The 22,500-nt window shown below is 44.4% G+C and overlaps 1 protein-coding gene across 3 annotated transcripts in view; it reads left to right on the top strand.

The window, feature by feature from the left end:
• LOC147032583 (phosphatidylinositol 4,5-bisphosphate 3-kinase catalytic subunit gamma isoform-like) overlaps positions 1-22,500 on the top strand; it is a 108,476-nt gene that overhangs the window by 65,071 nt on the left and 20,905 nt on the right. The window contains exons 10-11 of one of the 3 annotated variants that reach the window (XM_085870324.1): positions 10,397-10,597; positions 10,889-13,916. In XM_085870324.1, the coding sequence (XP_085726450.1) occupies positions 10,397-10,597; positions 10,889-10,984 (297 nt within the window). In that variant the 3' untranslated portion in view covers positions 10,985-13,916. Of the gene's footprint in view, positions 1-10,396; positions 10,598-10,888; positions 13,917-22,500 lie in introns of those variants that run through there. The other 2 variants (XM_085870322.1, XM_085870323.1) reach the window with 2 other exon arrangements.

Genomic DNA, 22,500 nt, shown 5'->3' with positions numbered 1-22,500 from the left:
TTAGTCATTTTTTTAAGCATATAATTTTGTACATATTTGAATGGGCGGCCACCAGATGACCTAATAAAACCAGTCTCGATGTCCGTACGTACGTCCCCATTTTTTTCTCGCGATTTTCTTGATATTTGGTATGTGGGTAGATGTCGATGAGGGATTCACGACAGTATGACCTTTGACCCGATTGAAGGTCAAGGTCAACGTCAAGGTCACTCTAAAGTTGCGAAATTGTCCATTTTCAAAATATATCTCCTCCGCGTTTTATGATCTGATCTTCGAAATTCCTTCGGATTCTGATAATATGGAACAATATCTAAATTTGGTCTGGCCGGTTTTTTGAAATTCGTCCTGGTTCTTGAGTCACGTGTCTTCAAAGTTGGAAAAATCGTCAATGTGATATGGTCGAAAAAAAAATTCTCCCGATCTTGATGAAACTTGGTATGTAGGTAGGGGTCGATGAGTGATGCACGATGGTATGACTTTTGACATGATTGAAGGTCAAGGTCAAGGCTACTCCAAAGTTGCGAAATCGTCCATTTTCAAAATCTATCTCCTCCGCCGTTTGTGATCTGATCTACGAAATTTCTTCGGATTCTGATAATATGGAACAACACCTAAATTTGCTCAGGCCGGTTTTTTAAGAATTCCTCCTGGTTATCGAGTCACATGTCTTCAAAGTTGGAAAAATCGTCGATGTGATACGGTCAAAACAGAAATGACCGTCACCCCCAACCGGGGGTAATTTTTTTCCCCACGCCATCCCTACACATGGAGTACTACCATACTCCATGATGTTCTACCCTCTGTTATCTGTCTTTTATGTTCTTTTTATTTTCTGGGTAGGTCATCAGTCCACAGTTTAGGCAGGAAAGCCATGCTCCAGCAGGCCTAAGGAAAAGGGAGGGCTCCTCTGGGATGACAAGTAGGAGGGTGACGGTTCTCCATCCATCAAATGGACCTTCAGGCCAATGGTGAGAGAGAGGGGAAGGCATATTACATCACAGCGTGAGGTCGGGCCAGAGACTTCAAAAGCGCATGCTGCCAGGAGGGAACCAGAAGTTGTCCGAATTAAACTGTGTGAAGGCTGCGTTGTGTCTGAAAGGCTGCTAAGCTGTGCCACACCCCCACCCAGGCAGCATTGCCTCTCCTCCTCCTCCTCCATCGCACTGGGCTATGCACAGAACTCACCATCTGCTGAAGGGTGCGACTGGCTAATCACCTCACATTGATTCCCCGTGTCACGCCAACACAGCTCGAGTATTTCCTGTCTCGTCCGCCTCTATCTGTTGTTGATCTCTTGTGGATTGACTGAGGCCATAAGGTATATGCTTAAGGATCCCGTCCGTTTGTTGGTTTCATGGGTGCCTATTGATAAGGGTTAAGGGGTATTTTCATATATATAATTATATATATAATTATATAAGTATAATATATAATTATAATTATATATATATATTTTTTTTTAATGAAATTTCACCCACCACAAAGCCAAAGGCCACTCAAGGTTTGGGCTACATAATTGTTTTTGCTTCATATATTCCCATGACCTTTCTTTGTTTTACATATACCTGGTATCGGAGTGAATTTGGGTCATCATGATCACTTTTTCATTAGGAAGTTTTGTTGAGGACTAATTGGCTATGGCTATTGACGCTATCAATCTGGCTTCGCTCAACTGTAATTCGAGACAAGGTGTGTGGTGCCAATTAGCGTAGTGCCTGACCAAATCAGTGGCCGCATTGGCATGGTATCTTGGCACTCGTGGACATGTGATCCAGCCTGGGGCCATTGTGAACCAGCTGACTGTTATGATCGCACTGAAGTGACCTGCCAAGGTCTTACCAGGCAACAGTAATGAACTGCTTAGCTACAACATTATAATGCCAAAACCTTATTAGACTTTACAGGAAAATGTTCACTAAAAGAAGAGAATCAGCTAATGTGGAGACAAGATTTTAAAGGGTTGTTTCAAAAGGTGTTTTTAATTTAAATTTAAAAACTGATACGTAAGATTCATATCAAATGTACACTGAAAGAGAATTCCAGAGTTTTGAGAACAAGCCAAGAAATGCCCAAGTTTTCAACCACGTGGGAGTAATGTTCATAAAGCTCAGGTTGAAGGAGCTCACTGCAACATAGACTGAGATAAATTTGGTGATGTATCTTGGGGCCTTTAAGAATGTTTGTTTACCACTGCGTATTAGAAGTAGGAAGCCACGAGACATGCATGACCCCGGGGCAGCGATGTGCATTAAAAGTTGAATCTTGTTGGTTTGGATAACTATTCCTGAAGGAGATTTCTGGACCAATTTCAGGTCAGATATGGGAGCATGTGCCAGAACAGCGCGTCGCTGCGTCCACTTTCCGTCGGTACTCCAGGGGCCTCCGTCTGGCCATCCCCCAGGCAGATGCCAGGCCCATCCCCATCTCCTTGAGATGATGGTCAACCTGCTGCAACCATGAGGCACGTGGTCGGCCCACTGGCCCCCTCCACTCATGAGACTCCCTCGCTGAGAGAATCTGGTGAGCAGGATCAGCATCAGGAAAACGAGACACATGTCTATACAGCCACAACTGATGCTCACGGACTATGCAGGTAACAAATCTCATCCGAGTCTCTCTCAGCAACCGCTCGTTGGACACAAAATCCGACCAGCGATAGCCAAGGATTCTCCGAAGACACCTGGTACCAAAGGAATTAAGTCTCCGTCTCAGATCCTTGGTCAGAGTCCAAGTCTCGCACCCATAGAGCAAGACTGGAAGTACCAAGGACCTGAAGACTCGGACTTTCGTCCTCCCGCACAGGTACCGGCAGCGCCACACCCCATGATCCAGTGAATCCATGACTCCCCAGGCCCGACCCAGACGTCTATTGACCTCTGACTCGCAGCCAGCAGAGACATGAATATCACTGCCAAGGTAAGTGAATCTCTCCACGACCTCAACATCCTCACCACAAACAGACACAGACAGGACAGCAGCATCCAAGATGTCACCGAAAGCCTGGATCTTAGTTTTGACCCAAGAAACCCGTAATCCCAGCGGCTCTGACTCTTCATTCAGCACCTCGAGGGCCCCCAAAAGGATGTCTAAAGTCTCCGCAAATTTGACTGCATCATCTACAAAATCAAGGTCCGAGATCTTGACATTCCCAAACGATGCACCGCAACTTGATCTCTCCGACATCCTCCCTAAAATCCAGTCCATACAAGTGCTGAAAAGTGTGGGGGCAAGTACACATCCCTGACGAACTCCAGTAACAACTGGAAATAAGTCAGAGGTGGTACCACCACACATCACAGCACTCTCAGAACCAGAGTAGAGTTCAGACATCAGATCGATCAGTTTTGGTGGCACCCCACGAAGACCAAGAATCCTCCAGAGGACATCCCGATTCACTGAATCGAACGCTTTACAGAGATCAACATAGGCTGCAAGCAGCCCCTGCCGAAACTCTCATCTGCGTTCGGTGAGGACACGAAGGGCAAGGATACGGTCAATCGTTGACCTCTTTGGTGTAAAGCCTGACTGCTCTGGACGCTGGTGCTCAAGCAGATGGTGGCGAACCCTATCAAGAATTATCCGAGCAAAGACCTTGCCCGGCACTGAGAGCAGCGTCACCCCTCGGTAGTTGTTGCAGTCTTGGCGATCACCCTTCCCTTTCCAGAGAGGGACAACAAGGCCCCTCTTCCAGTCAGTTGGGATGATGCCTGTGTTCCAGGCAGAGCACAAAACTGCATGCAACGACACGAGTGCAGCATTTCCACCAGCCTTGAGAAGTTCGGCATGGATGCCACAAATCCCTGGAGCTTTGCCCCGTTTCAACTGGTTCACCGCAGCCCGTGTTTCCACAAGCGAAGGTGGACCACAGTTGATTTGTGGGTCAGCAACAGGGATTGTAACACCCTTGACGTCCAACTCGACAGCTGGGGGATCAGCCTGGTACAACCGCTCAAAGTAACCGGCCCCGCGGGCCTTCACTTCAGACTCCTCTGTCAAGAGCCTACCACTTTCTGCTCGAACTGCAGTGCTCCGAGGGATGGGCTTGGATGAACGTAATGCGCGAATTCCCCTGTAAGCGGGACGAGAATCACCTGTCCACAGGTGATGCTCTACCCCCTCACAGATTCCTCGCACATAGGCCTCCTTGTCCACCCTCAGTGCACGTACAGTTTTACGCCTCAGCTCCCTGAACAGCTCAGCTCTGCCATTCAGCCTGGCCCTGCGACTCTGGTCAATGGTATCCAGTGTCCCTTGAGAGACAAAATTCTTCTTTGCCCTGCGGTGAGTTCCAAGACATCCACCGGCAACATCAAGGACGGTGGTCTTAAAGGCGCTCCACAACTCTTCAGGACCCCCCAAAGCACCCAGACCCCCAAGTGTCCACTCAGCCTGTTCGCAAACTCCTCAGCTACTCTCTCATCCCTGAGCTTGGCAACATCCAGCCTAGGCTGGGATGGTACCATTCTCCAGGATTTAAGGTGCAGCTTTAGAGTTGCTACAACAAGCCTGTGGTCAGTATTGAGGAACTGAGCACTCCGGTAGACCCTGCAGTTCTGGATCATCCTCCAACGACCGTCAATGAGGACATGGTCAATCTCCTTTGCCACACCGCCAGCGTTGGAATACCAAGTCCAGCGATGACCTTGTGGGCGCTGAATCCATGAACCAGCCACTCTAAGTCCATGACTTCTTGCAAAGTCAAGGAACTTAGTGCTATTCTGGTTCATAGTTCCTGACCCATGGGGACCAACACACACCTCATAACCATCCCTATCAGTTCCAGTCGATGCATTGAAATCCCCCAAGACTAGAAGTATATCTCGTCTGGGGCACTGATCAACTACAGACTCGAGTGTGGCGTAGAATGCATCCTTCACGGTGAGATCACTCGCCTCAGTCGGAGCATAAACAGAGACCACGGAAATGACACCTAAGGAGTGACGAATCCTTAATCTCATAATACGCTCGTTGACCGGTGTTACCTCAATTATCATTGGGGTCAGCTTATTGGACACAGCCACAGCAACTCCTTGGGTATGGTAACCATCAAAGCGACCAGACCAATAGTAGGTGTAACCACCCACCATTATCTCGACGCAATCCGGTCTCCGAACCTCAGAGAGAGCTGCAATCCCGATGTCCAAACGCTTGAGCTCAGATGATAACAGAGACAGGTGATCATCCTCTCTTAGGGATAGGACATTCCAGGCACCCACCCGAAGGGACCGCCTCAGGTTAACCCAAGGAGACCGCCGTCTGGTGGACGACACCTCAGCACCACTCCGACACACTCTCCCGCAATCTGACCCAGGGATGTTACCCCGTGGTTTCCCTCCTATCAAAGATTGGGGGTCCCGAAGGCTTTGCCCCAATCCCGTCATCCGGTGAGCTGCCCTGCGAAGGGAAGCTGTACAGGAGGTACTCCCACGGAGCGGGTTTTCAGATTTTTTTGCGTTTTTGCGTTTTGCGGAATGAAGGGTTTTACGGTGGCCGGAGTGCAAATCCTGCCACCAACCTCCTAATAAGAAGTAACCCAACTGCAGGAGGACGTCTGCAGACACAGTTGGGCACTAGATATGGATGGCCGTTGGCTCACAAGGAGCTCCTCCGCCCTTTGATAGGTTTTGTTTTTAATCCTGCTGGGTGTCCATATCCAAACACCCTCCTCACCAGAAAACCTGGTGGGGGAGACGGTTTAGTCGCCGACAACCCGACCATGGAACAGGTTAGTACAGGTTTACATGGTACCTGTAGCAGGTCACAGATCGAACCTGACCTGACAAAATTTGGTAGAGCAACCAATTTCAAGTGGTTGATAGAACATCAAGGTCAGGAGATAAGGAGAGAGTTGCAGTAATCCAAATGAGAAATCACACTCAATGGCGTGGCAGTTCAAGATGGTTCCCCATTTATCTCCGCAAGAATGCTCTTCTCGCCCTTTCTTCCATACACAAGGGCTCCCTCTCATTCAATCCCTGCTGAAGACTCTCCCAGCCTTTGAGACATGCACACCGAATTGCTGCACTGCCATCGTTGCAAGGACCTTTGCCCCATCCATGGATATATGATGAATGCCACCATCTGCACCACCCATGGGAAGAGTTATTCTGCAACAGTCCAAAAATAAAATCCAAGGATTCTTTAATCGATGGATGTCCGACTGGCAGGCGGGTGTCGTCCAATCTTGCTTATTTAACAGATAAATAACAAGCGATGCACAAAGTACAACAGGATGACTCTGTGCTTAGCAAAGCAACTGATGACTGACTCTTTTTTTTTCTGCCCCTCTCACTTTTCACTTGGCTTCCCTATGTACGGTACATACCGCATTTACACGATTCTAAGGTATGCCCAAATGTAAGGTGTATGTCAATTTGTCGTTTTAAAAAGTGAATAAAACAATAGGAATGCAAGATGTACCATTATTTAAAGTTTGCACAAAGTCCAACTAAGAAAATGCCAGGAAAAAAAAAGAAGAAATTGAAAGAAGAGCACAATGACACGAGTTCTTCCGCTTTGTTTGTTCGTTCGTATATATGCAGCACAAGGCTGTGGGTTAGCATCAATGGCTGAGGGTGCGACTGCTGCTGATAAAATGCCTTCTGCCAGTATTCGTTGGTAGACGTTAAAGATTCCACAGTATCCTTCGAGAAGAGTAGGCGAGCATCCTGAACAAGTTACAAATTCCTGCCCTAACCAGCAGACCGGACACCCGTTTTGATGTCCATCCAAGGGACACACACATTGATGAATCACCCTGCCTGTGAAACACTGCGATGACGGTTTGTAGCTGGGTTGGGATTCAAACCCAGGTTGATAGTTTAGGGGTGTCTTTGCGTACCTCTCGGCCATCCTGCCAGCCCCCCTTTCTGCCTGAGAGTCCTTATTCTTATCGCCTGGGTGATGATGTGTTGTGAACCTACTTTCACTTGCTTCTCATGCCTCAAACACCCCTCTTCCTTTCAGATGCAGCACATGGCTGCTGATTGCATCATTGTCTGGTTTGCACAGATATGCCACTGATGCCATCTGTAGGTTAGAGCAGGAATTTGGAATTTGTTCAGTTCCAGCAAGAGATCGCCTAACCCCTGGCAAAGGACACCGTGGGATATTTAACATCCAACAACTAATACTGACAGATAGGACGCCCAGTCTGACATGTTTCTCAGGGATGGCACACATTGTTGCCTCGTCCTATCTGCAAAACACCAGGATGACACAGTCTATAGCTGGGCTAAGATTCAAACCCAGACTCGACAGCTCAGAGACAATTGCCTCCAACAACACTCCCTTTCCCTCTTTCATCCTCTTTTCCTTCTTCTCTTACTTTTTACTAACGAAATCTAAAGATTACGTAAGTATATTGATGACTTCCGTCATCTGTTTGTGTGTTTGTTTGTTTGTAGGCACGATAACTCGAGAACGGAAGAAGCTACCAATGTCAAATTACACCACGTGATTCAGGAGGGTGATGGCTTGCGTTGATTAGATTTTGGTCAAAATCGGTCAAAGGTCAAGGTCACAGTGAGGTCAAACATAATTCCGTAAATTCATGTGGAGAAATGGAGTATTTTTGCTTCGCTCGATGTTACGAGTTCGTTTTAACTTCGATTTTAATTTTGTCTTCGGTTTTTGTGATCACTTAGGATGCTTAACACTCGGTTGTCGAAATTCTGGTAAAAATCGGATGTTTTGGAGACGTTTTAAGATTGTATAAAAAATATTTCACTCGACGCATCACGGGTCGTCCCATGATGCAGTGCGCTCGAGCAGACGCGTCGTTGAGTTACGTTAAGGTATAATATAATTGCGTAGAGAAATGGAGATTTTTGCTTCGGTCGACGTTACGATTTTTGATGGTTTGATAGAGAATCATCGTAGAAACTTCTGGTTTGCGTCGCTACCTTCTCGTTTGTTTGTTTGTTTGTTTGTAGGCACGATAACTCGAGAACGGAAGACGCTACCAACGTCAAATTACACCACGTGATTCAGGAGGGTGATGGCAAGTGCTGATTAGATTTTGGTCAAAATCGGTCAAAGGTCAAGGTCACAGTGAGGTCAAATATTCGATTTTTGATGGTTTGGTACAGATAACTCGAGAACGGAAGAAGCTGCCAATGTCAAATTACACCACGTGATTCAGGAGGGGGATGGCTAGTGCTGATTAGATTTTGGTCAAAATCGGTCAAAGGTCAAGGTCACAGTGAGGTCAAACATCCAAAAAATGATAACTCGAGAACGGAAGAAGCAACCAATGTCAAATTACACCAAGTGATTCAGGAGGGTGGTGGCTCGTGCTGATTCGATTTTGGTCAAAATCGGTCAAAGATCAAGGTCACAGTGAGGTCAAACATCCAAAACATTAGATTTTTGATGGTTTGGGACAGAATCATCGTAGAAACTTCTGGTTTGCGTCGCTACCTTCTCTACAGACAGCTTTTATTAGACAAGGTCAGAGGTCAAGTTGAAGATTTCGTAAGTACCAGTCTATGACTGCTTGTTTGTGTGTTTGTTTGTTTAGTTGTAGGCACAATAAGTCGAGAACGGAAGGAGCTACCAATGTCAAATTACACCACGTGATTCAGGAGGGTGATGGCAAGTGCTGATTAGATTTTGGTCAAAATCGGTCAAAGGTCAAGGTCACAGTGAGGTCAAATATTCGATTTTTGATGGTTTGGTACAGATAACTCGAGAACGGAAGAAGCTACCAATGTCAAATTGCACCACGTGATTCAGGAGGGTGGTGGCTGGCGCTGATTAGATTTTGGTCAAAATCGCTCAAAGGTCAAGGTCACAGTGAGGTCAAACATCCAAAACATTCGATTTTTGATGGTTTGGTACAGAATCATCAGAGAAACTTCTGGTTTGCGTTGCAACCTTCTCTAGAGACAGCTTTTATTGGACAAGGTCAGAGGTCAAGTTGACGATTTCGTAAGTACCAGTCTATGACTGCTTGTTTGTTTGTTTTGTGTGTTTGTTTGTCGGCATGATAACTCGAGAACGGAAGAAGCTACCAATGTCAAATTACACCACGTGATTCAGGAGGGTGATGGCTAGCGCTGATTAGATTTTGGTCAAAATCGGTCAAAGGTCAAGGTCACAGTGAGGTCAAACATTCGATTTTTGATGGTTTGGTACAGAATCATCATAGAAACTTCTGGTTTGCGTCGCTACCTTCTCCAGAGACAGCTTTTATTAGACAAGGTCAGAGATCAAGTTGACGATTTCATAAGTACCAGTCTATGACTGCTTGTTTTTCTGTTCATTCAGCCACACACGTGACGAGGTTAAATGAGGTCCCTCTATGTTCTTCTCAGACAAGCATCTTGAGCACCTGACTTTTCTACACAGGTTTCTTGCTTAATTTTTATGAACAAGCAAGTTTCCCATGCCTGCATAGGATTCTAAACGGGGAAGGGATAGAGGCGGCAAAAAAGCAAATGTCGACTTCTGTCATCGAGCTGACAATCTGAGATCAACAATTCGCATTTATTGCCACATGTGATGCAATGTAAATGCTCTAATGCTGGTGAGGTACTCCATTTGCAACTGTTTGTTCGATATATTTAGCTTTTCGACGCCTCGGGCCCCCAATAAAATTTTTATTGGTGTCGAACCCATTGACCAATTGCAAATTAATAGCAGAATTCAGCTATATCCAGAAAGGTGATTTTAAGTCTCGACCAGGAATATTTAAGTATAATTTTCCCAAAAAGCATTTGCACTCAAACCCCTGGATCCTTGCCACATGGCTTTGGACCTTTGCCACAAATTTTTTGTCAAAAACTGTGATCCTCCTCACGACCTCATCCCAAGATTTATCCCTGTCCAATAAATTCCCCTCACAGAGTGAAAGACTGATTCATCAAATACAAAATTAAGCCCTGGTTCCCATCGTATGCTGCCTTTTTGGCTGCTGGTTGCATCATTGGTTCGGGGCACAGCTATGCCGCTGATGCAGTGCCCCAATTACCAGTATACTGGTGCTCATTTCACCGACCTCAGGATGACAGGCTGAGTCAACCCCTTGGTATTAATTTAGCGGCCAACGTGGCTCAAAATCAGGACCCTCGGATCCCAAGCCACCACCCTAACTGCTAAGGCAACACCATGCTGTACAAGCTTTCATTAATAATGAAAGTAAATGCACCCTTTACTACCTATCCAAGATAATGGCCTTTCATGATGATGACAAAGACAAGCAGGGGGTGCTGTTTTCACCACAACTGATGTCATGGTTTAAACATGCCTTGCTGGATATTCAATGATGACATGAGAATTGAAAATCTAACTTGTGGCTCTGCCTAACCTTATATAAAGCACAATTGAGGTGGTATTCGTAAAGTCCACCTGGCACCTCACCTTAAGTGGTTGTGTCACCATGTTATTCACACAGGATCTCTGCACAAATGCCTACCAGGAGCTTCAGAAGCACGGGGGCTTGCTCGTGGCTCTGTTCTCGATGATGCTCATGTCCGGACTGCCAGAGGTGACCGAGGTTGACTTGTCTTACTTGCGTAAATCTCTGAAGCCAACCAAGGAGGGAGAAAAGCACTTTTTGGAGGTCATCGAGCAATGCAGGAATAATAACTGGAAGGTACAGTAATGTCTGTTTCTTGTATTTGCTCAAAATAATTACTTGATAATGTTTGGATGATTTTTTTTTTTCCATACAAAGTAGTTTATGCAACCATTCTTCCTGGGGTGGGTTGCATCACACCATTTTTTCTGCTTCATTCAAAAGTTAGTGTAAATAGGTAAAATAACAATTAATTGGTGACAGCAACAAGTGCAGCAATTGCACTAACAAATAATTGCACAAATGAAACCAATTATTAACAATTTTAAGTTTCAGTAAAATAAAGCCATGAACTGTGTGCCTTTCTAGGTGCAAATTAACTTCCTAGTTCACAACCTGATTGGAGCTGGAGTAAAGCCACAGGCGTCGACCTCCACTTCGGACCAACAGAAGACTAACGGTTAACGATGCAGAACAGAAAGTGTACCTGCATGAACTTTGTGAAAGACGTTGAGGCTGGGATATTCCCATGTGATTTAAATCTTGCTATTGTTCATTTTGTAATTCATACTTAAGTTCGAAGCAAATCTGGGGGAGCCTGTTGAGTACAGGTAGGTTTGGAGCCACCCGTAGCACTAACGGTCAGAGTACATCATTTGTGTTGCATTCAAGGTCATTGCCTATAATTGTGTTGCATAAATTGACTTTCATTGCCTGTGTAAATACTCTGCACCTTTTCTGCAACAAAAATACACAACTTCACGGAAACCTTTAGGGATGCAACTGCATGTATACTTTGGCACCTTTTTAGCCTTGTGTTACATTATTTCATCACTCGGGTAATATAACCCAGCGAGCTGATTGGCTGAGGTTGTATGTGGGTCAGTCAATTTGCAGAACAAAGGAGAAGTGCTCAAGTTTTTGCATCTTCCAAATAATTCACAGTTCCCCCCTCCCCTATACATTTGCAACTTTTTGTTGTACAACACAAAGTTGGATTATAATTATAAACCTCAACGGAGCTGCACAAACAGGGTACTAAAAGGATGATTGTGCAATTCAAATTCAAGGTGGCCAAGTAATTTTTATGCAACTCCCCCAGGCACACCTGTCCCAAACCTGTCATTCCTCTCCTCGAAGATGTAATAAATACATCTTCGAAATACAAATACGAAGATGTAAAAGATGTAGAAGCCTTTCCTTTGTTGTTTTGTTTTTCACACAGATGTTGTGTTTCACTTTTTCAAAAATATTCTTACCTCCGCCACCGAAGGTAGATGGAGGTTTTGTTTTCACCCGTTTGTTTGTCAGTCTTGGAGCAAGATATCTCAAAAAGTTATGGATGGATTCGGACAAAATTTGGTAGATAGGTTCGGTGTGTGCCAAGGACAAGTAGATTTTGGTGAAGATCCAAATCCGGATACTATAATTTTTGAAGTGGTTTTTCACCATTGAGAGATCAGGCCAAAAACGATTTACAGCAGGATATCTCAAAAAGTTGTGGATGGATTCAATTGAAACTTGATGGACAAGTTAGGCGTGTGACAAGGATGAATTGATTCGACTTTGGCAATCTGTATCCAAGGATTTTAAAATATTTTAAAGTGATTCTTTACCATCAGGTGATGGGGCCACAACTTTATTTGTATCACATGATATTTCAAAAAGTTTTGGACGGATTATGACAAAACTTGGTGGATGAGTTGGGAAGGTGACAATAACAGGCTGATTAGATTTTGATTAAGGTCCGGATGCAGATCCAGCCTATCAGTGGGATATAAAATGTAAACTGTTCAGCCTGGCTGAGGTTTGCGCTTGACCGAGTGCCGTTCTGGTTCCGTTTGTACTGACGTTTGTTTTAAACAATCTCTCATGATTTATTGTTTGTATCATTTTACATTTCATTTTAAGTCCATTCCCTTGTGTCACACAGAAATCAATCAATACATTTGTGCATGTGGATATTCCCTCTCATGAACTATCTTCTATGAATGGTGTTAGGTCAATTACGCATTGCCATGTTTGATGAAAGGAAAAAACGTTGGACCTCTGTATCTTTGGAAATTTCACATTTTCTTATGTATATATGGAGATGGAGGGAACATAGCCTTGTTTAGTTAAAGTAAATAGGTATATAGGCTTATAATACTCATTATTTCTTTAAAATTATCAGATTCCACTCCAGATTTCGACATTTATTTAGTCTGGACAATATCTGATCCTCAAAACCGAAATAATATTTCGATGATATACTTTAATTAGTCCGTTGGAGGAGATCGTGGAAAATTGCAACATATAATGCATGAAATCATTCCAAGCTCCTAATTTGAAAACTATAGCACTTACAAAGGTGATGTACCCAGCGATTCATAGCTATGATGAACAGGCATTCGATAATATGAATGAGTAAAGTGAAATAAAAACAACAACTTTATCATTAAGAAATCGTTCCAGCCTGTTTCAAGTCAAGGCATAGTTGAGCAAGCCAAAAAACATAGTTGCTTCAGACCCCAGCAGGTTACCAAGGATACGCCTTCAGAACTCAGAGAGCAGTGTCCAAGGTTGCATCTGATGAAAGGATATAATTAAATAAGGCTGTTAATTATCTTCAAGAGGTGCTTTAATTAACCCAAGCACCTAATTGTCACTCTTGCACTTTCTTGGAGTTTTCTTCGTTGGCATGCAAAGTTTCAGGCTGATAGGTTTCATGGTTTTGGAGTTATAGAGGAGACACAAACACATACACACTGACATTTATTAGTATCGATGGCAATGAGCAGATCAAACCAACCTAATTATCCACACACTTTATGAAAAAAGAGGGGGCTATTTTAATGGGCTCTGTCTGTCTGTCTGTCATCTCCGAAATGGTTGGACAGAAATTCACCAAACTTGGTTGTTATGATCATCACATAGCAAGAAGGTGCAAGAGCAGTGTCATTTTGGCTTCCCCCCCCCCCCTTGGGACTGGGTCAAAAGGTCAAACATCGAGAAATGCAATTACAGGCACATTTTTCATGAAACTTTGAAAATGCAATCAACATTGGGGGATGCTTGAAATGTGCAACGATTTTTTTGGGATTTGATATTGGGTGCAAGTTCCTGGTGGAACACTTTTTGCCATCTTTCAACTTTTCTTAAGGTGCGAAGCGTGGGGATTTGTGATGGCGGGCCATCGACTTCGCTCCAGTTTTTCCAGTGAAATGAGACTTGGCAATCTCGCAAACCTCTTCATAGAAAAGGACTTGTCTTCCCCTCTGTCCAAAGAAAATGTATGAGCTCAGATTACTGATAAGGACAATAATATGATGTGGCTGTCTGTTTTAACATCTGTTCATTTGAAGTAAACACAATATAATCATTGCTTGAATGCAAGGTTTTTCACCCTTGTGTCAACACTTTCTCACAAATATGTATATATATATATATATATATATATATATATATATATATATATATATATATATATATATATATATATATATATATATATATATATATATATATATATATATATATATATGTACACACACAAACACACACAAACACACACAAACACACACAAACACACACAAACACACACAAACACACACAAACACACACAAACACACACACACACATATATATATATATATATATATATATATATATATATATATATATATATATATATATGTATATATCTACTACACTAAAAAAATAGAATATATTTGTATGTATGTGTGTGTTTGTTCGTCCTTTATAGGCGGCCGAACCGTTGGATGGAATGAGATGAAACTTGGCATGACTGATCCTTGGGACATGAGAACGGACATGGGGGGGGGGGTCTAGTTCAAGGTCAAAGGTCACGGGGTCAAGGGGTCAAGGTCACTGGGTAACTTCAATTTCTTAATTTCATCCGATCGAGACGGGACCAACGCCATTCGACAGATTATCAAAATTAAATGACACAGTTGAATGACGACATTCACTTTCGACTTCCGGTTTTCGAGTTTTGACATCATAAATTGACTAAAACTTCAATTTTTCATGTTTCTTTGTCCTTTATAGACGGCCAAACCGTTGGATAGAATGAGATGAAACTTGGCATATGTGATCCATGGGAACGAACATAAGGGGCTTCTTATGTATATATGGGGCTTCTTATGTATTTTTGAACATAAGGGGCTTCTTCTTCATAAGGAAATATCATAAAATCATAAAATCAAGGTCAAGTTCAAAGGTCACGGGGTCAAGGTCACCGGATAACGTCAATTTCTCAATTTCATCCGATAGAGACGGGACCAACGCCATTCAAAAGATAACTGTACCAGCCCATGGGCGGGTACTTTGCAAGTATATACTGAAAATACACACACACACACACACACACACACACACACACACACACACACACACACACACACACACACACACACCGTCGTGCCCCCAGAATCCGAACGCCCCATTGTTTGAACAAATTGGAATCCTAACAATTTTTTCGAGAAAAAATTGCCCTAAAAACCGAACACATTTTCGAAAACCGAACACAACGTAGCGTTCATGTTTGTTCACGTGTCTCACCCGCCTGTTCGACCCGCATCTTCGCGCTTTGTTCATTCAGTTCATCGGTGGAAGTACTCGTGAAAGCATCTCTGGTGTGTCGATCGCTACTTTACCTCGTGTTTTCACCTTGATTTGTGCTGTTTTTTTTTTTCTTCAATTATCACCCCTGTGCATTCACCATGGCAACCAAGAAGAGCAGTGAAGCAAATAGGAGTAAGAGGAAGTCTGTGAGAACGACAATTGAGTTGAAGAAAGAACTTATCGCTAAGCATGAGAGCGGTATGCGTGTGTCTCAGGCCCGTCGCTAGGGGGGGGGGCATTTGGGTGCAATGCCCCCCATGGCGCATCTGGTGCCCTCCCACTTGTACGCCACCCATTTATGCCCTGTTGCACCCTGTGAACAACTTAGTGTTTAAGGACGAGCGCCCACTGTGACCTTCCTGTTTAAGAGTTCACCTGTGTGAACTAAAACCCTTATTCCAGATGTTCAGTGTGGTGAATAATGAGGCCTTCTTGGATAAACTGTTCTTTAATAATATCCTTCTTTGAATAACAGTCAAGAGATAAGTGTGCGCTTGTCAGCGCATCTCCAAAAGCAATTGGCAAGACGATACAGTCCAAGACCACAAGATAAAAGATAATAACGCAAGCACCAACGCCAGCAGCCAAGACCTCGTGTCGAATGTCGATGTTGTGGGTGGTTATACTGTATATATCATGGATCATTTAGTTTTAAGGAACAGCCAATCAGCGTATTCGATATGGAGACCCTATTGAGCAGGATACCTGATTGGTTGTAAGTTAGGTATAAATGTAATATAGTCATAATATGATAAAGGAAAAGACATAAATTTCCATTATTAAAGATGAAGTGCACGTGCACCGCGTGACCTTCACAACCTGTCAACCCTCCATCTTACAAAAGTAATTTTATCATAAAAATTAAAAAATATGTGTGTTTACAATCGTGCTTACATTTGAAGTTATGCAGATAAAACCTGTTTTCGATGCATGGATCATTTAATAAATAATACCGTCAACCGTCAAATCTCGCAAGTCGCGAGATTAGTGATGCGAGTCACGAGGGACGAATCACAGAGCACGAGCTCGCAGCGGGAGAAAAAGACGTGGATGATGGTTATACGAAAATGGCTCAGAAAAGGAAAAAATGCAAGCGACGAAAATGAAGAAGATGATGAAAGACATGTGGGAGGAGTTGGAGGAGGAGACGATCATGTCGATGAAATACCGACAGAAGCTGGCCAACCTGGCCAAGCCAGCAACATCAGCCCTGCGGCTGTAGCCCCAGTTCAGACAGCCGAGTTTCCACGCTCGGCGGTGGCCTCGGGGTCAGGTGTGACTGTCAAGCCGCTTCCCGATGATCTTGGAAGTGAGAGACCGAATCGAGTTGTTCTACAGCGGTACCCTGGCCATCTGTTGCAGAACAAGAGTCGCTCGTTTGTGTCCTCGTCGTACCAGACTAATGAATGGCTGGAATACAGTGTGCAGACAGATGCAGCATTCTGCTATCCATGTAGGAAGTTTAACACCGCACGTGGCCCAGTGGACTCTACTTTCACAGTGCGAGGCTACCGGATTTGGAAACATGCCGTTGAGAAAAACAGGGGATTTCACAAACACGCAACTTCAAAGGAACATTTAACTTGTGTTTTGAGGTGGAAGGAGAATGAGAGGCACATCGATTGTGGTAAGGAGATTTCCACACTCCTCAATGCTGACCAGCTAAATAGAAACCGGTACTATGTGTCTGCTCTTATAGATGTTGTGGGATTTCTCGCCGAAAATCAGATACCTTTTAGAGGGAGCCTTGATAATTTTGAGGATATGTCAGACGGGCACAGTGGGCTCTTCCTCTCGCTTTTAAACTACACACTCAAAAAAGACACCGAGCTCGCCGAAATAATAAAGCATATCCCACGAAACGCAAGCTATACTAGTCCGGAAATGCAGAATGAACTGATCTTCACATTGAATAATGTTGTGATGGATGCCATCGTGGAAGAAGTCGGCACATCGTGGTTTACTATCAAGGTGGATGGGACGTGCGACCCCACTGAATGTGAGAACATATCAATCATCATTCGCTTTGTATCGTTATCAAATGAAGCGACAGAGCGACTACTCACAATAGCTACAGCCAACACTGGAGATGCAAAAACATTGACAGACCTAATAATTGCAGAGCTGATAAAAACAGGACTTGACATGTCAAAATATTAAGTCAGGTGTACGACGGGGCTTCGGTAATGGCTGGGAAGCACGGTGGGGTGCAAAAGTTGTTGCAAGAGATATTGGAAAGAGAAATCCCCTATGTGCACTGCTTAAATCACTAACTCCATCTAGTAGTTATCCATGAACTGGCAGCAGAGAAAGCTGTCACTGATTTCCTCGAGGTTTGTTGTTGCCTGTACAAATTCTTCAGAAAGCCCATTGTTGCTGCACAGTATAAAGGTGAGTGGTTAAAACGACTTCTTGATCAAAGGTGGACGGGACATTTAGCCACCGTGTCTGTGATCATAGGATCTTTTAAGGATATCACATCCTTACTGTCGGAGATTGATGCAGAGCGCGCCTACGGTGCAGAGATGAGGATGGAGGCTATTGGGCTTTTGCGGGAAGTCTCTGGGCCTGCCTTCATGTTCACTGCTATCTTCGTACAAAAACTGCTGATGTTGTGAGATGGCGCGAACAGACTCTTGCAGGCAGAGGACATGGACTTGTTAACGGGGTTGGAACTGGTGGCGAGTGCTACAGAGTGCGTGAAGAAACTCCGCTCTGAGTATGAGTTCACTGATCTGTGGAACAAGGCCAACGATGCTCACACTTCTACACCTGCACCACCAAAACAGAGACGCACAATGCATAAGAACTTGGAACAGTTTGTAGTTTTGGAGACTACAGGACAAAACAACGACAATGACAAGACGGAACTGCAGAGGGTTTTTTACAGCGCAATTGACACTGTGCTTGGAGAGATCGCTCAGCGCTTCAGTGAGCGCAACACACAACTCGCCCGTTCACTCGCTGCCTTGAATCCTGAAAATGGCACGTTTTTGGATCCCCACTTGCTCCAGCACATCATTGCATTAACAAAGTCAACCATCAGTGAAACAGAGTGTGTGGTTGCAAAGCAGTTTTTTCGCTCACAGACAGAAAAGCAGCCAAACGAGAGATGGACAACACAAAAACTCCTCTCAACATACTACAAAACGCTGGAAGCCATGCCAAGTGTAGTGACTGCTATGAGACTTGGACGAACACTTGGTGCATCCACTGCCATGTGTGAAAACTCATTCTCAACGTTGAGGAATGTCTTCAATGACCATCGACGGTCCATGCGCCATGCACGCAAGGCACAACTGGTACAGCTGGCCTTCGAGAGAGACCTCACACGTAAATGCCTGAATGAATGGAAGGAGAAGGTCCTCAGAAGATTCCACACCGAGACACGTCGCCTGCAGCTCTTCTGACAGCGAGTACAGCGGTATAAAAACTATACGAGGAGTTCAGATTGTGTGTGTGACTGCTGGTGATGTGTGTGTGGTTGTGGTTGCAGTGTGGCTGTGGTCAGCACCCGCCGTGGTCGGCTGCTTTGTACTTCTGATGTTTAAGTTAAGTGTTGTGTTTGGTGCTTTGCATATCCCATATCCCATATCCCATATCTAGTACTTTGTGCATAACCTTACCTCTGTGTAATTGACTGCTTTAAATGCGGACCTTGTGGTATCTTCAGGCTGGTCGTATTTGCTGTTGATAGTTTAACGTGATGATCGCAGGTCATAGCCGACTGTATCTTATTTCAAAGTGCACTGATTCTGGTGCCAACCTCCCCCGTTTGGTCATTGTATTTCTGGTATATTAATTTTCTAATGCCAATTCTGACAACACCTTGTATAAGTGCACCTGAATTGATGCCAATTGTCTAATCATTGAATATCTGCATTGTGAATGTGCCAGTTTGTTGTGGCTCTCCTGCATTCGAATAATTTTAGGCCAAAAACATCAGAACATATTAAATCTAGCTGAGATCAATTTGGTTGGTATGCGACGGCAACCTCAGTATAGATGTGTCAATGCTGCATGTATAGAATAGTATACCGGGTTATCAAAAATATTAAATATAATAATTGTGCCCCCCCATCCAGTTCATATGCCCCCCTTAATACTGAGCCCAGGCTCCGGGCCTGGTGTGTCTGATCTCGCTGCCATATTCGAGCTGCCGAAATCGACCGTGTGTACGATTCTGAAAAATAAAAAAGCGATAAAAGCACGAAAACCCTTCGTGAAGCGAACTCATTCAATGAACCATCTGACGAATCGGCTTTAACGAACTCAACGTTTTTTTCGCGAGCATGGAAGTGACGTCATGCTGCGTCACACAATCGCTTCACCTCTTGATTCTCTCCTGTGGAACCGTGCGGTGAAAACGGCACGTTTGTGTCTCCACAGAGTGTACTGGGATATAAAACGCCATTTGGTGCTTCATGGTAAATTACATACCTCCGCCAGGCTGAACAGTTTACGTTTTGGATCCCAATGGCCACTGATCGGTCGGAGCTGCATCCAGACCTAATGGAAGAAGCGACAACGCTCCTGCTCATCCCCCAGGATTGGAAGAAGATTCATTACTCAGAAAAGGTCATTTGCTCATCATATTTTACCTTAAACATGGGTAATTTCAGTTGAAAGTGTCTTGAAAGTGGGTTTTCTTGGGGTCCAGGAACAGATTAATTCACTTTCCATTATTTCTTATTGGGAAAATCGTTTGTAATCCGAACCTTTTTGAATCCAAACAGCCTCTTGGAACGAATTAAATTCGGATTCTGGGGGCACCACTGTGTATGTATATATATATATATATATATATATATATATATATATATATATATATATATATATATATATATATATATATATATATATATATATTTTAGCCTGGTGTTGGCGCAGTGGTTAGGTCAACTGCTTGGGATCCAAAAGGTCCTGAGTTCAAGTCCCGTTTGGCCACTGAATGAATACACCAGGGGGTTGACTCAGCCTGTCATCCTTCCGAGGTCGGCGAAATGAGTACCAGTGCACTGGGCCGGTGTATACCCCGGTTAAAATAGGTGTACCATATCCCTGTGTTGTAAGAGGCAATCAGGGTTGCATCAGGACGAGCGACCCAGACCAGCATCGCGAAGTGGTCCACAGAACCAGGCGCCACCGAGATGCCTCCAATCTGTGCGATGCAGTCAGTGCCGGACCCGGCTAGAGATGCGCACTCGACAGACTCGTCGCACACTCAACAGACTGGACGCGCTTCGAGCTTCAAATAATGCAAGCATTCCTTGCCCCTCCTTCGTTGTCCCCCGAGATGTGTTGTCCACGAGCAAGATGAACGCCCAGATGACCACCAAGGCCATGTATCGGGATGCGATCCTTCCTTTCTCTCTCTTCTTACAACACCACGGCTGTGTATTTATTCGCCTCTTTGGGGGGGGGGGAGAAAAGGGGGGGAGGAGAAAAGGGGGGGGGGAGGAAAAACGTCTCCGGCCCTCCGTTCTTGGTCTGAGGTGGTGAAGTCCTTGATTGGCCAAGGAGGCCCACTCCTCCCATCCTGGACGGAGTCCCGCTCTGAGGTGGTGATACCCCTGATTGGCCAAGGAGGCCCACTCCTTCCATCCTGGGCGGAGTCCCGCTCTGAGGTGGTGAAACCCCTGATTGTGAAGTCCTTTTCTTCTTGGAATGGTTCTGTGCGTTCCGCCCCTCCCCCACTTGGGCACTCTGTCAAGCGAACCGGTGGGGGCCTAACCCTTCACCCAGTAAGCTCGCGGGGGACGCTGGGATCTGAGGGGTTGCAGCTGTCCTTTGTTGCAGGAGATGTGGTTTTCCTCAGACAAATCACAGCGCCTTTATTTACCCATTAAACTAGGGAAAAGGACTATCTACAAAACACGTACTTACCGAGATAACTAATCTATAGGAACCTGAATGTCTGTGTGCTCATGGCTTCCAGATCCGCAACAATATATATATATATATATATATATATATATATATATATATATATATATATATATACATACATACATATATACATACACACATATATATATATATATATACAGGGTGTCCCAAAAAAATATACAACTTTTCATCTGCAAAGAGGAAGGTCATAACATGTATTTTTTAAAAAGATATATGGCTGGATAGAAAGCTGAAAGGTTGATGTTTATTGTAACAATGTCAAAATTGCCACCAAAATTTAAATTTTGGTATAGAATCGTTTTCTTTTAGACCACATGTTTGACGTAGGCTCCACGTTGTCCGATCACTGCCGGCAAACGCGTTGTCATGTTCTCCATCACTTTGGGAAACGTTTTCTGAGGAATGTTCTGGATTTCTCGGTGGATGTTTTCCTTCAGCTGATCAAGAGTCTGAGGCCGAGGGTTTCCAGAGATCCTGTCCTTGCGATACCCCCACAAGAATAATTCTGGAGGAGTAAGGTCAGGGGAATACGGTGTCCACTCAACGTCTTCGTCGAGGGAGATAAAGCGGTTCTCAAAATGTTGGTTGAGAAAACGCCTTGTTTCCCTGGCTGTATGGGGCAGTGCCCCATACTGCTGGAACCACTGGGTTCTCATCTGGATCAGGTTGTTTCTCCTACGGGCCTGAGTACGTAGCTCAGGCAGATAGAATTCCTGAATCATTTCGCGATAGTTCCTCTGGTTTACTGTGCAAGTGCGTCCCTGGTCATCTTCAAAGAAGTATGGACCAATTATCCCATACCAACCAACCGCCACTCACATGGTGACTTTGAGAACAGATTGAGGCACCAGTTCAGTTGATGCATTACCAGGATTTTCAGTTCCCCAGTACCGAAAGTTTTGCTTGTTTACCTCCCCGGACAAGTGAGCATGGCATGCGTCCGTCATGTGAAGTTTTTTGAGGAAGTCTGTATCTTCCTCCAACTTTCCTGAGAACCAATTTGCAAAGTCTCGTCGTTTGCGTTTCTGTTGATCAGAAAGCACCGTTTCCGTTTGAATTTTGCATGGAAAGGCATGAATGCCTTGGCGAAGGATCCTCTGAACGGTGCTCTTATAAATGTTTGTCTCAGCAGAAAGTCGTCGAATCGATTTTTTTGGACTCTGAACGACCGCCTGTCTCACCATTTCCACATTTTCTTCACTACGACCTGTCTTCTTCTGACCACTGTGACCCTTGTGAAGGTCACAGATGGTTCCCACATTGGTAAACTTTGCGATGGTGCACTTTATTTTCCGAAAGTTTGGTGCATGGCGCAAGTGGATACCGAAATGTCTCGAGTAAAGACGTTGCACCTGTATGACACTTTTCGTCTGGTTCCAAAGTTCAACAATTTTCGTCCGTTGTTGTATGGTCAGTCTTGGCATTTTTCTGGTGCTTGCTTGGTA

Source organism: Eptatretus burgeri, chromosome 2 (assembly GCF_056783735.1).
Source record: "Eptatretus burgeri isolate ZD-2024b chromosome 2, Ebu_testis_v1, whole genome shotgun sequence".
In the NCBI taxonomy this organism is placed as follows: Eukaryota; Metazoa; Chordata; class Myxini; order Myxiniformes; family Myxinidae; genus Eptatretus; species Eptatretus burgeri.
The sequence above is the reverse complement of the archived record's forward strand: the minus strand, read 5'-3'. Positions and strand labels throughout refer to the sequence as shown.